Source organism: Ochotona princeps, chromosome 8 (assembly GCF_030435755.1).
Source record: "Ochotona princeps isolate mOchPri1 chromosome 8, mOchPri1.hap1, whole genome shotgun sequence".
Taxonomy (NCBI): domain Eukaryota; kingdom Metazoa; phylum Chordata; class Mammalia; order Lagomorpha; family Ochotonidae; genus Ochotona; species Ochotona princeps.
The window spans coordinates 30,988,737-31,004,788 of NC_080839.1; the positions used below are offsets into that span (position 1 = coordinate 30,988,737).

A 16,052-nucleotide genomic window follows, 5' to 3' on the forward strand; every position below is an offset into this window, starting at 1 on the left:
AATTCAAAATAAAAAAATTAAAAACTAAATAAATAGATACAAAGAATAAAAAGAAAATAAATACTTAAATGACAATAATCTTACAAAAGAAACTATTCACGATTAATGACTCATAACTCTGCTAAAGATGATATTTTTCTTTTGGTATTATTAGATAGGATCTTAAAAGTAAACAATACTAAAAACCACTAATTTGAAACAATCATTTTAGATTGTTAAAATATACTTTTCAATGATAGTCAAAATTAAAACCTATAGGAATATTATATTACATGTGTATGACCTGGATAAACCTGGTTCACCACACACTAAAAATGCAATTAGAAAATACATACTCATTGTATGTTTATCTAGAACAGACCAAGAAATAAAAGTAGAAGAAAAGGGAAATGATAAGACAACTGCCATCCCCATTCTTCATAAGCACTTCATATGTGAGATGCTGGCTTAAGTAGCTCTTTGTACATATACATAATTTTTGGCTTGTGTGACTTGCTCAAGGTCACAGAAGTTGGTGGCAGAGCCAGGTACAGAGTTAAATCTGATTCCTTGCTTAATAAATGATTCTTTATACTGAAAGAAAATTGAAAATAAAAATAAAGATCAGGTATGAGTTCATCACAGTTGTCATGATGAAATTCTTTTGGGATTCTTAATCAAATTATATAAACAGTATCATTATATGCTCTTACTTGTTTTAGCACCTGAAGCACCAAAGGCACTTGATGAGGGTAGAGCAACCCCTGAGACATTAGTGATAAGCATAGTTTTGCATCTCTCTTCAGCTCATCATAGCTATTGTCATTTTCCACTGGAGCAATCTAGAACAACAATTGAGAAATGAGACACACTGAAAAATAACTGACAATAAGAACAAAGGCATCTCACATGAAATAAAAACAAAACATTAGCTTTGGGCCCAGCATGATAATGTAACAATTAAAGCCCTTGCCTTGCATGCATCAGGATCCCTTATGGGTGCTGGATCTAATTCTGGCAGCCCCGCTTCCCATCCAGCTTCCTGCCTGTGGCCTGGGACCTGGGAAAGCAGTCCAGGATGGCCCAAAGCCTTGGGACCCTGCAGCTACTTGGAAGACCTGGAAGAAGCTTCTGGCTCCTGGCTTCGGATCAGCATATCTCTGGCTAATGTGGCCGCTTGGGGAGCGAACCATTGGATGGAAGATCTTCCTTTCTGTCTCTCCTCTTCTCTGTATATCTGTCTTTCCAATAAAAATAAATAAACCTTTAAAACAAAATTAGTTTTGTATTGGCCAATCTCCGGCTATTACGGCCATTTGAGAGTGAAAAGGGATGGAAGATATCTAATTCTTTCAAGTGAAAAATAATAATTCCTTTTAAAAATAGTTAATCTCTGAACTTGAACTGTGGTTATGCAACAAGGTGGAGGAATCCACCATGGTGGAAGGGTTTGGGGAGGGGTGGGGAGAATCCAAGTACCTATGAAACTGTGTCACATAATACAATGTAATTAATGAATTAAAAATAATAAATAAATTAAAAAAAATAGTTAATCTGAAATATATTATAGCTTTTCTTTTAATTTTTTCCTAAACTTATTTTTATTCAGAAATTCTTCTTTGTAAAACTTCCTTGCATCTGTCAAACATTTGCTCAATGAATATACTGACCTATTCTAATTAAGAGAATCTAATCAAAATCTGTTGTGCCTATATTTGAAAAATATACTACCATAAAATAGAAGCATACTCCTTATGATAGCAGAAGGATACATTCGTAATTTTGTGTATAACCTTACCTTAAAAAACAAAGGCAGAAGCTGGAGCTGTTCTGTCACAGCTGTAGAGAAGGATCTTCCAGCACTTGCCATTAGCCATTTCAATACTATTTAGAAAGAAACATGCAGAGGTCAATTTTTACTACCTAATTAGGAGCCAAGGCAGAATACTATGGTAATCCTCTGTCAGATAACAACTCTGATAGCTTTTCAATATCATAACAAATAACCTATCCTACTTTATCAATTCGATACATATTGATCATTAGCATAATAGGACTCATTATGAAGACTGTCAGCTAATTCACTCCTCCAGAATGAGTGCAAATTATTGGCAGCCCATCCAATACCATACCAAATAAACTAGGCTTCAATAATCCTAAGCTAGCTAAGTCAGTATCCAAGAAAATTAGAATTCTTGAACAATTATTTCTTTATAAAATATTGAACATTCCATAAATTTGTGTCTTCCTTGCCCAGAAGCCAAGCTAATCTTTGAATTTTTCCAATTGTAGTATTTGTGCTATGGAAGCAAGGACCTGAACAATTTTACATATAAAAGTAACAGAGTAGTAGCTCTAGTTGCCAAAATAATATCGGGGGGTGGGGAGGGATGTACATGATTTGTACTTTTTGATTTTGAAATTTATTACAAAGTTTCAGTAATTACCAGTGTGATTACAGTATTAGGGATGTATAAAATTAATGGAATAAAAGACAGAATACTGAAACAAACCTTTAATACAACCAATTTTTGACAAGAATGCCAAGATTGTTACATGCAGAATGAATAGTCTTTCCTACAAACAGTGCTGGGAAAACTGCTCATAAGAAAAAAACAAAGTTGGACACTTTACTTGACCTTATGTACAAACACTGACTTAGTGCACTAAAATCTAAATTAAACTAAGATTACAGAAGCATTCTACACTAGGATTTGGTAATGATTTCCAAGGTATCAAGACACAGTATCAAGAGAGTAAAAACACAACTTGCAGGGAGAAAACATAAATCACGTATCTGATGAGAAGCTGATTTCCAGACTATATAGAGAACTGCAGCTCAACAACAACCAAACAACCGAATTAAGTTATCATTGGTCATTAGGGAAATACAAATCAGGACTACAATAAGACTCTTGTTCATATCATTAGAATTATTGCGCACGTGAGAGAAAGAACAAGAACAAAAAACAAGTATTGGTGAGAATACAGAAACATTTCAACTCTCACGTATTTACACACCAAAACAAAAAATAGAAACAACTAAAATGCCCAGCAATAGATAAATGCATAAAAATGTAGTAGCACTGTATTTCTGGCTCATTCTAAAACATGGCATCCACCTTGAAAATACTAATGCAAAGTCAAGTAAGCCAGATACAAAAGGACAAACACTGTACAAGCTGACTGACATGTGCTTCCTAGAACAGGAAAATTTTTCTTAGTAGAATGGTGGTTGAGAGGGGCTGAGGGAAAGGCAGAAGGAATGCTAAGTTACTTCTTAATGGGGATAGTTTCAGCTCTGCAACATGAAGAGAACTCTAGAATTGGATGTGAATGTCATCAAACTGTATATGTAAAACTGTTAAAACAATAAATATTATCTTACATTATTTTAACTAAAAAGTAAAAAAATTAAAATAAAAGTGTGTGGGGGGAAATAAACTCATAAGACAATAAAAATATTTGTTTTCAAGTAAATTTCTAATAATTTTAGTCACTCACTTGTCTTTAAAAGTTTAATGCCCTGAGTTCGTTCATCTTCTTCCCCAATTCCGTTTTCTTCCATAACATGATTCTGAATTTCTTCATCCACATCCATGAGGGGTTTCAATTTGTCAAGGATTCGAGCAGTAAACTCAGGGATACAAGGGGATGTTGTTGGCGCAGTATTTGGCAAAGACACATCTATCATGAATATGTAGGTCAGTACACTGTATAAAAAAATACATAACTGTAAGAAAAGCTTCCAGAAGTCAATCTTCCCAAGACAGTTCTTGCAGAAGGTCTCAGGTTCTGGCTTCTAAGCACAATGCTACCATAGTTTACTTTTAGAGGATCCTGTTTCCTTCAACACAATGATTAACAAAATTTGAAGAAGAGGACACCATGAATTAATTGGCATCACAATCATCACTTAGATTCATATTTTTAAAATTCATAAAAAGAACTGAAGAGATATGCCTATCACAGAAAAAACAGCACTTACCTCCCTATTCGTTCCCTGACGTTTTTATAAACCTGGGTGAGTTTGGGTTCCAGGTACTTCAGTAGTCTGTGCAATAGTTCAGGTACTCTCCATTCCTGCTGGGCAAGGCCACCTTGTAGTACGTAAAGCCGACTAAAATTTAACCACAGGAATGATACGGGTAAGAGTCTCTGTCTTTTCAGTTTAGCAACACAGACTGTTTATATTCACTTGAAATTTGCCTACTTTCTCTACTAATGAAAATCTACAACTCAAAACAGCATCTACATGGAAATCCCATTTCTTCTGCAGTTGCATTTATTTCTACTACTATAAAATCAAAATACAGGGCCCGGTGACATGGCCTAGTGGCTAAAGTCGTGGCCTGGGAAAGCAGTCGAGGACGGCCCAAAGCCTTGGGACACTGCATGCAAGTGGGAGACCCAGAAGAGGTTCAGGGTTCCTGGCTTTGGATTGGCGCAGCACCGGCCGTTGTGGTCACTTGGGGAGTGAATCAATGGACGGAAGATTTTCCTCTCTGTATATGTGACTTTGCAATAAAAATAAATAAGTCTTTAAAAAAAAAAAAAATACATAGTGACTAACTGAGGGGTTGGTATTGTGGTGTAAGCCAACTGTCTGCAATCCCGGTATTCCAAACAGTCACTGGTTACTGTTCTGGCTGCTCCACTTCTCATCCACCCCACTGCTAATGACCTGATAACAGCAGCAGAAGATGGCTCAAGTGTTTGGGCCTGGCTACCCATGTGGGAGACCTGTTAGAAGTTCCTGTCTCGCTTCTGCCTGGCCTAGTCCCAGCCATTGTGAACCTACCTCCTTTTAATGAGGAGTTTTCTAGAATTCTTTGTTGTTCACTAATTTTTCCAGTTTCATGTCCCCCAACAAACCAGTTTTCCTTAAAACAATTTCTCTGTTATTTGTAATTTTCTTAATTGAAAAGAACAACAAATCAAACATGTTGAAAAGTCAAGGTACATGAGCAATCTCAATAGAAGAGGCAACAGGAGCCTGCTGGATCTAACTTACATCTGAACTGAACTGCTCAGACTGCCTATATTTTTCCTCATTCTCAGTTGAGAGGTACGTCTACTAGGTACCCTATATTACTGAACTGGATCATATTATCTTCCAAAAGAAGTAAAATAATTAACTCCTTCTAGCCTTGAAGAGAATTCAGCTCATTTTCATCTACACATCAATTTAACACAAAACCTTTTGTGCTAAGCTCATCAGTTTTCTTTTTATTTACCAGGCATCTACAAAGGATCCTCCTTCTCCACTCAATGGCGACTCCAAGAGCAGCTCAAAAAGCCAGTGAAGTTTCCGGGGATCTCTGCTTTCCTGTGTTGAAAATATAATAAGTAAACAGAGGGCCTACAAATCTGTGAGCAAATATACAGAATGTTGTAGAAATTTTAGAAATACATATAAACGAGGAAGAAAATAAAACTGACTGAATAAAACTGAGTCAAATCCAAATTTAATCATCATAGCTCATGTAGTGTTAGCTATGCAGACTTTCTATGAACCCAACATGAAAGCTATAGATACAGTTTGATTTATTATTTAATTTAAAAAAATGCATTTCCACACCATAGATAATCTAATCACTGAGTTATTACTCAAGGTTACTTGAAAGGCTGAATATAACCATCTCTAATTATATAATACGACAAAAGAATGAGTAAAATTTCAAGATTTAGCGGTATGATGAGATTTCATACATAATGAAGCACAGTAAGAAAAGTTAGACAAAGAAGGAAGCAGGAGAACTCACACAGGAAGTCGCTATGCAAGTCCCCCAGTCATTGTAAGTTTCTACTGTGATGTTGGACAAAGCTGTTCTGAGCAGAGGGCACAGAAGTTCCCAAAGCTTCTCCACCTGCTCAAAACAAAATCCAAGTGTAAGACTTACTGACATTCAGAATATTTTTCTTCAATAATCTTTTCCTGGAAATATACACACACACAAATTGAAATATCACTTAAGTGACTGTTTAGCCAGGCCTGAGTTAGTCAGAAGCCAGCAGCAGGAGCCAGAAGCTTCATCCAGGTCTCTCACATGCTTTGGTGATTTGAAATCTGGCTGCTGCTGCTAATACAAACAGCTGGACTGGAAGTGGAGCGGCCAAATTTCAAACCAGCAACCAAGTGGAATGCTGGTGGCAGCTTAACATTATGCCACCATGTGGGTCCCTAAAATGATTCAAATAATCCAGGAAAGCTCCTAACCATGTTATTGTACTATCCAGTTACAGGTGAATTTTTTTCCCCAGAAAATTTATTCAGAAGAGACAGTTTATGTAATTTCTTGTAAAATCTCTTTCACACTTACTGCAATTGACTCTTCATTTTTTAAAAAGATTTTATTTATCTTTATTGGAAAGGCAGATATACAGAGAGGAGGAGAAACAGAGAGGAAATTCTTCCGTCTGATGGTTCACTCCAAGTGACCACAACGGCTGGGGCTGAGCCAATCTGAAGCCAGGAGCCAAGAGCTCTTTCAGGTCTCCCACGTGGGTACAAGGTCCCAAAGCTTTGGGCCATCCTCGACTGCTTTCCCAGGCCACAAGCAGGGAGCTGGATGGGAAGTGGGGCTGCCGGGATTAGAACTGGCGACCATATGGGATCCTGGCGCATTCAAGGCAAGGACCTTAACCACTACGCTATTGCACCAGGCCCTCCTCTTCAATTTTTTAAATGAAATAGTATGTTGGGCTGAAACATTTTTCAATTTTTTGTGCTTACCAAGGTCACTTGACTGAATCTTAAAACACAAAGCAATGGCATGTTGATACAATTCAGTAATTAGTCAGAGGTAGCATCTATAATTTTAAAGTCTTAGATTACTACAAATAGCCTTAAAAGAAATTTCTGGTTGTACAGAGACTATGAATATATGTAAACAGGTATTTTACACAGGTTAATGGGTCACCTTAAACCTTGACAAATGTAAATCCTGAATCATCTGAGGTGGGACCTTTGATCTTAACTTCTCAGATCTGTACATGTTGCAGGCCTACAGAACACAAGTTAGTTAAAAAGGACAAATAGGGAGGAAGGGTTTGATGTAAGACTTCAGAGCTAGCACCAGGAATTGATTGAGAAGAAAAACTCATAACATGTGTCCTAGAAAACAGGAAATTAAAAAGCGGTCCTGGGGGGCCCGGCAGCGTGGCCTAGCAGCTAAAGTCCTCACTTTGAACGCCCCGGGATCCCATATGGGCACCGGTTCTAAACCCAGTAGCTCCACTTCCCATCCAGCTCCCTGCTTGTGGCCTGGGAAAGCAGTTGAGGACGGCCCAATGCATTGGGACCCTGCACCCGTGTGGGAGACCTGGAAGAGGTTCCTGGTTCCCGGCTTCAGATTGGCGCAGCACCGGCCGTTGCGGCTCACTTTGGGAGTGAATCATCGGATGGAAGATCTTCCTCTCTGTCTCTCCTCCTCTCTGTATATCTGACTTGGTAATAAACTGAATAAATCTATAAAAAAAAAAAATTACAGGGTGGTGGTCCTATTAAACACATGATGAGTGGTTGCCACAATGGCTCAACTGGCTAATCCTTGACCTCCAAGTGCTGGCACCCCACATGGGTGCTGGTTCATGTTCGAGCTGCTCTACTTCTAATCTAGCTCCCCGCCTGTGGCTGGGGAAATCAGTGGAGGAAGGCCCAAGGCCTTAGGACCCTGTGCCTTTGTGGGAGACCCAGAAGAAGCTTCTGGCTCCTGGCATTGGGTCAGCCCAGTTCCAGCTTTTGCAGCCATTTGGGGAATGAAACAGTGGATGGAAGATCTTTCTCTCTGTCTCTCCTTTCCGTAAATCTACAATGCCTCTCCAATGAAAATAAATAAATCTTAAAGAAAAAAAGAAAAGACAGGATGAAAAAGATGTCTGTAATACATTTAAATAAGATTATGCTTAAATTTTTATTTTTCATTTGAAAAGCTGACAGTGACAGAAACATAGAAACTGTCAATCTGCTGCTTCACTATATGAATGCCTGCAACTGCTGATATTGGACCACATCAAAACCAGGAGCCCAGACCTTAAGCAAGGTCTTCCATGTGGCTGCCAACGACTCAAGTACTTGAGCCACCTACTACATCCCAAAGTATGCATTAGCAGGAAGCTCAATCAGAAATGAGACTCAAATTCAGGGACTCCAATATATAATTCTGGGCACCCCAACTGGTGTCTCCAGTCTTACTTTTCACTAACTGTTCTGTGTGACTACACTGTTCACAATCCTTATAAGCTCTAGTCAAAAAGCATGTTTATCTTTGGAAAACAGTGGCCTGCGTTATATTCAGAAAGTCTTGACACCTCTTCAGGTAATTTTCACCTTGGTGCATTTTGTTAATAAATTAAAGTAAGAGAGGTGTCAAAATTGGGTATTAGGATTTAAAAATTTGATAGCTTTGGGCCCGGCACAGTAGCCCAGTGATTAAGGTCCTTGCTTTGCATGCGCCGGGATCCCATATGGGTACCAGTTCTAATCCCGGCAGCCCTGCTTCCATCCAGCTCCCTGGTTGTAGTCTGGGAAGGCAGTCGAGGGTGCCCCAAAGCTTTAGGACCCTGTACCTGTGTGGGAGACCCGTTAGAGGCTCAGGGCTCCTGGCTTCGGAATGGCTCAGGTCCAGCTGTGGCAGCTGTTTAAAGAGTGAATCAGTGGGCCGAAGATCTTCCTCTCTTTCTCTCCTCCTCTCTGTATATCTGACTTTCCAATAAATAAAATAAAAAAAATGATACTCTAAAACCGCTTCAAGTTCAAGCTGTATAAGACTAACTGAGCAACAACATGGATGAGCAAGAACACCAGAATGCAGGGAAAGGAGATCATTTGCAGCTCTAATTAAGTGATACAGTGGGGCCAGTGCTTTAGGACAGTTATCATTTTTCCAAGAGAAACTAGAATCTATCCTGATTTTCTCGAGCAGTTAAACAATTCCAATTTTTTAAAAAGATTTATTTATTTTTATTACAAAGTCAGATATACCGACAGGAGAAGAGACAGAGAGGAAGATCTTCTGTCCATTGATTCACTCCCCAAGTGAGTGCAATGGCCAGTGCTGTGCCAATCCAAAGCCAGGAGCCAGGGACTTCTTCCATGTCTCCCACACGGGTGCAGGGTCCCAAGGCAATGGGCTGTCCTCAACTGCTTTCCCAGGCCACAAGCAGGGAGCTGGATGGGAAATGGAGCTGCTGGGATTAGAACTGGCAACCATATGGGATCCCGTGGCGTTCAAAGCGAGGACTTTAGCCGCTAGGCCACCGTGATGGGTCCAACAATTCCAATTTTTAAGGATGCTGAGTATCACCTCTAGATCACTACCATGTAGTGAAAAGCACATTTCACGGAATCAAACATCACATATTTTAAGCATCAGTAGTTAACGTGTTGGAAACAGCAACAAAAAAAGATAATGTAGCTTAAACAGAGAATGCGCTATAAAAATGCATCACCTTCTCAAATGTCCAATGCTTAGAGCCTCTGATTAGACCAGCTATGATTTCCGCAACACATCGCTGGGTACTTTCATGTGAATCTGCAATCAAACGTTCTAAATGGGGCTTCAGAACTGGTAGAAAGGCATCATCAAAATTTCTGAAAATACCCTATAAAAACCAAGTAAAGAAAAACCTTCAGAACTCAAATATCATAGAAATTGTAATCATAGCGACTGAAATTATTTTCTATGTCACTACTGCACTTAAAAACACCAAGCCCTTGTCCTTTAGAACTTAACTAAGGACTCAACTGCTCTAACAATATCTAAAAGTTAAAATGCTAAGAAAATTGTAATTTTTTTATATATCAACTAAAAATATAAGTAATTAAATATACATTAACAATTTGACTTTAAAATTTTACACTTCAAAAAAGCAAACAGATGTAAAATGCATTGTCTTGGTTTTTTGGCTTTCAGTACTAGTTACAAACATTAAAAACAAATACTAAAACACTTGTTTTTAAAAGAAATTTCTGGACATTAACCCAATATCAGCATAACTGATAAAAAAAATTTTAGTGCCATTTTAGATGAAGTTAAGGCTAAGCTCAAACATTTAGAACTCATGAACCTACAAACTGAACAGCCACAGAGTTTATGAAGGACAGTAGACAAATAATAAAGTTACCTTAAAGAGGCAAAAACGTCGAGGATTAAACTTATCTTTTCCCTTTCTGTCTTCTAAAGATAGAAAAGTAATTAACTGTTGAACAAATTTAGGATCAGAAAAGTGATCAAATATAATTTGTTCTGCCTGTAAAGTTAAAAAAAAAAATTCAGATTTCAAAAACAATTCAAAAATATGATTCCAACAAAATTTTAATCAATTGTTAAATCTCTGATACTCAATACTAGGCTATGTATTTCTATAAAATAATTTTTCCAGTTCTTACAGTACTAAAATGCCTTTTCCTAGCACCAAGATACTACCTCTTTTTTAAAAATGTTGAATCCTTAAAAACACTAAAAGTCATTCTTCACATTCCCCCAAGTTCAGGATTCCATTTCTTAATGGTAGATTATTAACAACAAATGTTCTGTTTATTAACAGAGTTTCTAATGCTACTGTGCCAACCAAACTGTAAACTAAACTGACAACTCACCTCCCTGTTTGTGTAACACCACAAATCAAAAGGCACAAGTACTTAATTAACTTTCTAAGTGTTAAGTTAAATATACCAAAGTTTTGAATTAAATCTATAAACATTCATTGCTCATTTTAAATGCAATAAAACCTAAAAGTCAATTATCATCTTATCCTTTAAAAGGCTTTATTTTTCAGAAAAAAATGGATACAAGAAATTAGCAGCTAACTACACAAAGCATTACTCAAGTGAGTGCTAAGTAGAACACTAACTTGAGAACAACCATAGAATACATCAAGACCCGTTATCAACCAGTACCAGTGCAAGGAAGGAGGAGGAGGAGTATAATTCATCAAGCTTTACTCAACACTATACCCAAATACATAAACTAGAAAAAAGACCAGAACTGAGACTGAAATATATCAGTGGCCAAAAACAGGATGCATTTGAACTACGGTGTAATGGATGCTTACCTCTGTCATATCCTCCCTGCTTCTGCCAAGCTTAGGCTGCTCTTCCACACCAGCATAAACAACCATATTCCTATACAGTAAGAGTTTATAATATGCATAAAAATATTAAGAGCTTCATGGATAGAAAGCATTAGAAGGCACTTTTAATGAACCCTGACTAGATATTAAGTTTGGGGATACAAGAAAACCAATAACAATCTTCACCTTAAAAATCTATCAGATCATTGTGTCCCAATACATAAACTACTGGAGTCAACAATGCACTAAGTACTTCTCCAGGCTGGTTTGAGGCATTTCTAATATTAATAGGTAGAAATATAATTTAGAGCAGCTATTAACAGCTTCCTTAGCCATATAATGTTGGGAATAAAGGAAGGCTAAGGTTTTTAGCACAAGGATAGAGGCAGGAATGAGGCACAGCATTGGCAGGAGCAAAAGAAACAGAGGACGAGAGGAGAAAAAAGTTCAAGTGCCTCTGAACCTCCCCTCATTATCTACATATGATAAAACAAATTAATGACAAAGACTACTTAACCACAGGTACACAACAAGCTATAACTTACTTTGGCCAGGTGTAGTACCCCCAGTGAGTTTTTTCCACAAAGTAACTTGACTCCCATTCTTTTTTAGTTCTTGGTATACTTTTGCTATTATAATGCAACCAATGATTATCAGGCCTATCACCAGCTAGAATTTGGGCAGGTTTGGGAAATCCACCTAAGGCAAAGAAAATCACATTTGATAATTAATAACAGCAACAACAAAATATGTCTTTATTCTGAAAGTCACAGGAAATGGGGGAGAGAGAGACATATTCCATCTACTGGGCTATGCTGAAGCCAGGAGTCTCATCTGGGTCTTACATGTTGATAGCACCTTCTGCGGCTTTCCCCAGGCCATTAGTAAGAACTGAATAGGAAGTGAAGCAGATAGGTCATGGCCTGGGAAAGCAGTGGAGGACGGCCCAAAGCTTTCAGACCCTAAACTGACAAAAGAGACCAGGAAAAAGCTCCTGGTTCCTGGCTTGGGATCGTCTTAGATCTAGCCATTGTGGTTATTTGGGAGTGAACCAGTGGATGGAAGATCTTTCCTTTTTTTTTTTTTTTTTTTCTGTTAAAGATTATTTTATTGGAAAGGCAGAATTACAGAGAGGAGAGACAGAAAGATCTTTCGTCCGCTGGTTTACTCTACAAGTGGCCGCAGTAGCCAGAGCTGAGCTGATCTGAAGCAAGGAGCCAGGAGACTCTTCTGGTTCTCCCACATTGATGCAAGGTCCCAAGGCTTTGGGCCATCCTCAACAGCCTTACCAGGTCACAAGCAAGAGAGTTGGATAGCAAGAGGAGCAGCTGGGACACGAACCAGCTCCCATATGGGATCCTGGTGCATGCAAGGTGAAGACTTTAGCCACTAGGCTACCACTGGGCCTGGAAGACTTTTCTGTCTTTCCTTTGCTCTGTAAATCTGCCTTTCTAATAAGAATAAATACCCCTCTTTTTTTTTTATTAAATAAAACATTGCATTAAATGAAAATTCAAGAAACATGACAACCAAACACAATGTTTTTATTCTAGAATAAACTGAAAGAAGAAAAAATAAGAAAGATTTAGGGTAAAATGGAGAAAATTAACTTTGTCCCTAACCTTAACTCCAAGACACAAATGCTTAATAAATTGATCATAGTATTTTGAGTAGTTTAAAATACAGCTGTAAAAATAACTAGCACAGGGCTCGGCAGCCTGGCCTAGTGGCTAAGGTCCTCGCCTTGATCCCATATGGCCGCTGGTTCTAATCCCGGCAGCTCCACTTCCTCTCTATCTCTCCTCCTCTCAGTATATCTTTGTAATAAAAATAAAATAAATCTTTAAAAAAAAAAAAAAATAACTAGCACAACCTACTGGTCCTCAGAGCAACCACAGGCAAGTACGTGATTTACGGCCTGGAACAGGCCCAATTGGGGAGGTAAGGAGACATCCTAACTGGGTTGAGGTTCCCACCAAGGGGCGCGTATGCTGGAATGGGGGCTGCGTTCTATCTAGGAAACAGTTGTAGTCACCCGAGGCACCAGTGTGGGCTGGGATTGGATGCACCAGGCCAGTTCAGACCCCAACACCATCTGGTGTCATGGAGAACCAGGGTAGATGTGGGACTGACTAGGCTGGGTCTCAACCCCCTACTGAGCCATATGTGGGTATGGACGAGCCATGGCTGGGCTGAAACATCCAACAACAAGAACCAGAATGGGGTGAAAGTCAGCCAGGAAAAGCCACTGTTCCTGCTAGGACAGGAGGTGAACTGAGTAGGGTTGGCTCAAGGACCCCCCTGGTATGCGCAAAATCTGGCATTGGGAGGGGTTCTGATGGGAGGAGCCTGGGCAACTCCTCTGGCAGGACACAGTCCCTGCAGGTAAGCGCAAGAAGCATGACAGGAAACAGCCCAGAATAGGCCATGGAAAGTTTCCCACTGGCACACATTCGGCCTGGGTCAGGGGCAGACCAAGCTGAATCAGTTCATGTCATGCACTGGCAAATCCGATCACCAGAACAGAATGTGGGTTGAGCCGGGTTTGGTCGCGACAAAACCAGTACACATTATGGAATGCCAGGGCATGGTTGCCTGTACTGGATTTGACTGCAGCACCCAACCAGCACACGGGAGATCCGGGAAGGTAGGGGCAGAGCTGGCAGGGGGATTAAGGGGCTGGTCCCCTTGCCGGACAGCTACTCCCACTGGAGAGCGTGGGCTGGGATGGGGACAGACCAGACTAAGCAAGGCTGCAACACCTGTGCGCTGCATGTGGACTATATTAGGGAAAAGCCAGGCTGGGCTGACTATTCCTGCGGGTGCAAGCATAAATTAGAGTGGATGAGGGATGTTTAGGCTTAGCTGCAGCATCAGCTGGCAGAAGTTGGCACTGGGGACTAATTCTGTCAAGTCAAATCACAGAACCATCTAAAGAGTGCATAAAACGGGACTGAGAGAGACCTGGGAGGGAAAAAGTGGGTTCCCCCTTCCTGGGTCACTACTCCCGCGGGAGGGCATGAAAACTAGGATGGGGGCTGGGGTGGCTAGACAGAGGCACTCAACAACATCCGTGAAGGCTGGATGGTTGAGTTGGTTAGATGGAACTGAGCTTTAATACCCATTGACAAGTACAAGAGCCGAATACGGTGTGGGGCAGACTGGACTAGTCTGCTACACATACTGGCAAGCCAGGGTAGGGGGCGGGCCTGGTGGGGGTTATTGTGGGTCGCCCCGACTAGGCTGCAGCTCCCACTGGTTGAAGGGCCGAGTATGTCCTGGGCAGAACCAGACTGGACTGCAATACCCATTGGTTCCAGTGCAACTCGGGACTGAAAAGAGAATGACCCAGCAATTGAAACCACCAGCTGATCGGGGTGATGGACTGTGCCGGGCACTGTGCTTGCTAGAACATACAAGAATCTAGTCTGGGAATACCTCAAAGTTTCTTTGGAGATTTCCCCAATTGAACTGCTGGACTCAGAACTCTAACCAAGAAAAGACAGAAGACAGAACAGGCAGCGAAATATGGGGCAAACCGAGACTTTATAATGGACCATATCAATCAGTGGACGACCTCATTGAGCAAAACTGGCAGCGATTCATAACTGGAGATCTATTGAAACCACTTGAGCAAATATCTCAGAGCATGACCCACATATGGGACTTGGGGTGGGCGGGAAACTGGGTGGGGCTTCTCCCTCAATATCCCCCTTTACCTCAGATACATGATGGAAACAATATGGACATAATAGTATTACCCACTTCCCTATACCCCCTGAACCTTTTTTTTAAACCATAATTAACTATGTAAAGATTGTCAACAACAATACAATAAAATAAATTAAAAAAAAAAATAACTAGCACAACGGATTAATGGATGGGACAAACTGTGCTTTGTAAATTTTATGTCACTTGCTTTAGTTAAGCCAGCACTGGGCTTTATAGTATAGTTTATTCCTTCAGTTAATATCCATAAAGTCCTTATTTGAGGTCCAGAACTAGAATTTAAGCCTTTCCAGGACAGATTTTCTAATTTATATTAAAAAACAGTATTAACTATTGTCAGTAATACTTACTGATTTCATAAGGGTTGATAGTCAGCTTTTTGTGTGTTCTTTTTAACTGTTTGAGAATACCAGCAACAGCTGAGATAGCCATCTAAGGAAGAAAACAGGTATGGGATAGGTATAAATTATTAGACCTCTTAACTGCCACCTGTTTCACCTGATACAGAAGCTGGATTATCTGTAAGACCGACATCCAGCAATATAGCTATTTGTGTGCTGAATCTGACTTGGAGTAATGCTTTTAAATGTTCTTACATTTGAACCTTACCATACTAGTCTCTCAACCTAGAAAATTTGGGTATTATTTTAAAATCAGTATCTGTTTAGCCTTAAAGTCTCATCCCAATGATTTTTAAAGATCTTTCTCGAAAATACTACAGTAGGCCACAGCCCCAATCCCCTCTGTCTCACCTCTAACACTTTCAGAGTCAAACTAGAAAGCTGTATGTCCTGATTTCTTTTTACTCCAGAAAATACTGTATAGCTAATTTCCTAATTTTTCAGTCTTGGCCTTTTCCATTAGCCTATACAGTGCTTCCTGTTACAATAATTATGTGATTACATATTTATTATAATAATAGCCAATAGGGGGAAGAGCTAAAATCAACACTTTAAAAAAGTATTTATTAGGTATGCACAGTGTGTAAACAATTCAAAGACTTTAGCTGAAGTAAATATTCCCAAAACCAAGATTGAAGCAATGTTAAGTTTTTACCTTTCGAACTACGATTGCATCATGGTTGAGATTCTCAACAAAAAACCGTATGGCACGAAGAGGCAACACTCGGTCATCTCTCAGGAGCAGAGACAGCAGTCCAATGCCTATGTGCTCAAATTTCCAGGGCCTTTGGTGGGGAAGAAGGGGGGTGAATCACAAAAACCACAACTCACATAACCACTTTCAAAACCACGTATTTAAAACTTAAT

General features: G+C 39.6%; 1 protein-coding gene and 1 pseudogene across 6 annotated transcripts in view; both read right to left on the reverse strand.

Annotated features, from left to right (window-relative positions):
- The window catches only part of PSME4 (proteasome activator subunit 4), a 96,661-nt gene that overhangs the window by 9,417 nt on the left and 71,192 nt on the right, over positions 1-16,052 (reverse strand). For 5 of the 6 annotated variants that reach the window (XR_009245953.1, XM_058667784.1, XM_004580143.3 and 2 more), the window contains 12 exons: positions 15,841-15,970; positions 15,135-15,216; positions 11,601-11,754; positions 11,038-11,107; positions 10,108-10,233; positions 9,433-9,585; positions 5,745-5,849; positions 5,217-5,308; positions 3,968-4,099; positions 3,484-3,692; positions 1,778-1,863; positions 693-821 (listed from right to left, as the gene is read on the reverse strand). Coding sequence is in view for 5 of the 6 variants with exons in the window: in XM_058667784.1 (XP_058523767.1) it covers positions 693-821; positions 1,778-1,863; positions 3,484-3,692; positions 3,968-4,099; positions 5,217-5,308; positions 5,745-5,849; positions 9,433-9,585; positions 10,108-10,233; positions 11,038-11,107; positions 11,601-11,754; positions 15,135-15,216; positions 15,841-15,970 (1,468 nt within the window). In the remaining variant the exon portion in view is untranslated. Of the gene's footprint in view, positions 1-310; positions 574-692; positions 822-1,777; positions 1,864-3,483; positions 3,693-3,967; positions 4,100-5,216; positions 5,309-5,744; positions 5,850-9,432; positions 9,586-10,107; positions 10,234-11,037; positions 11,108-11,600; positions 11,755-15,134; positions 15,217-15,840; positions 15,971-16,052 lie in introns of those variants that run through there. The other variant, XM_058667785.1, reaches the window with a different exon arrangement.
- Positions 2,194-2,291, reverse strand: LOC118760745 (U6 spliceosomal RNA; annotated as a pseudogene).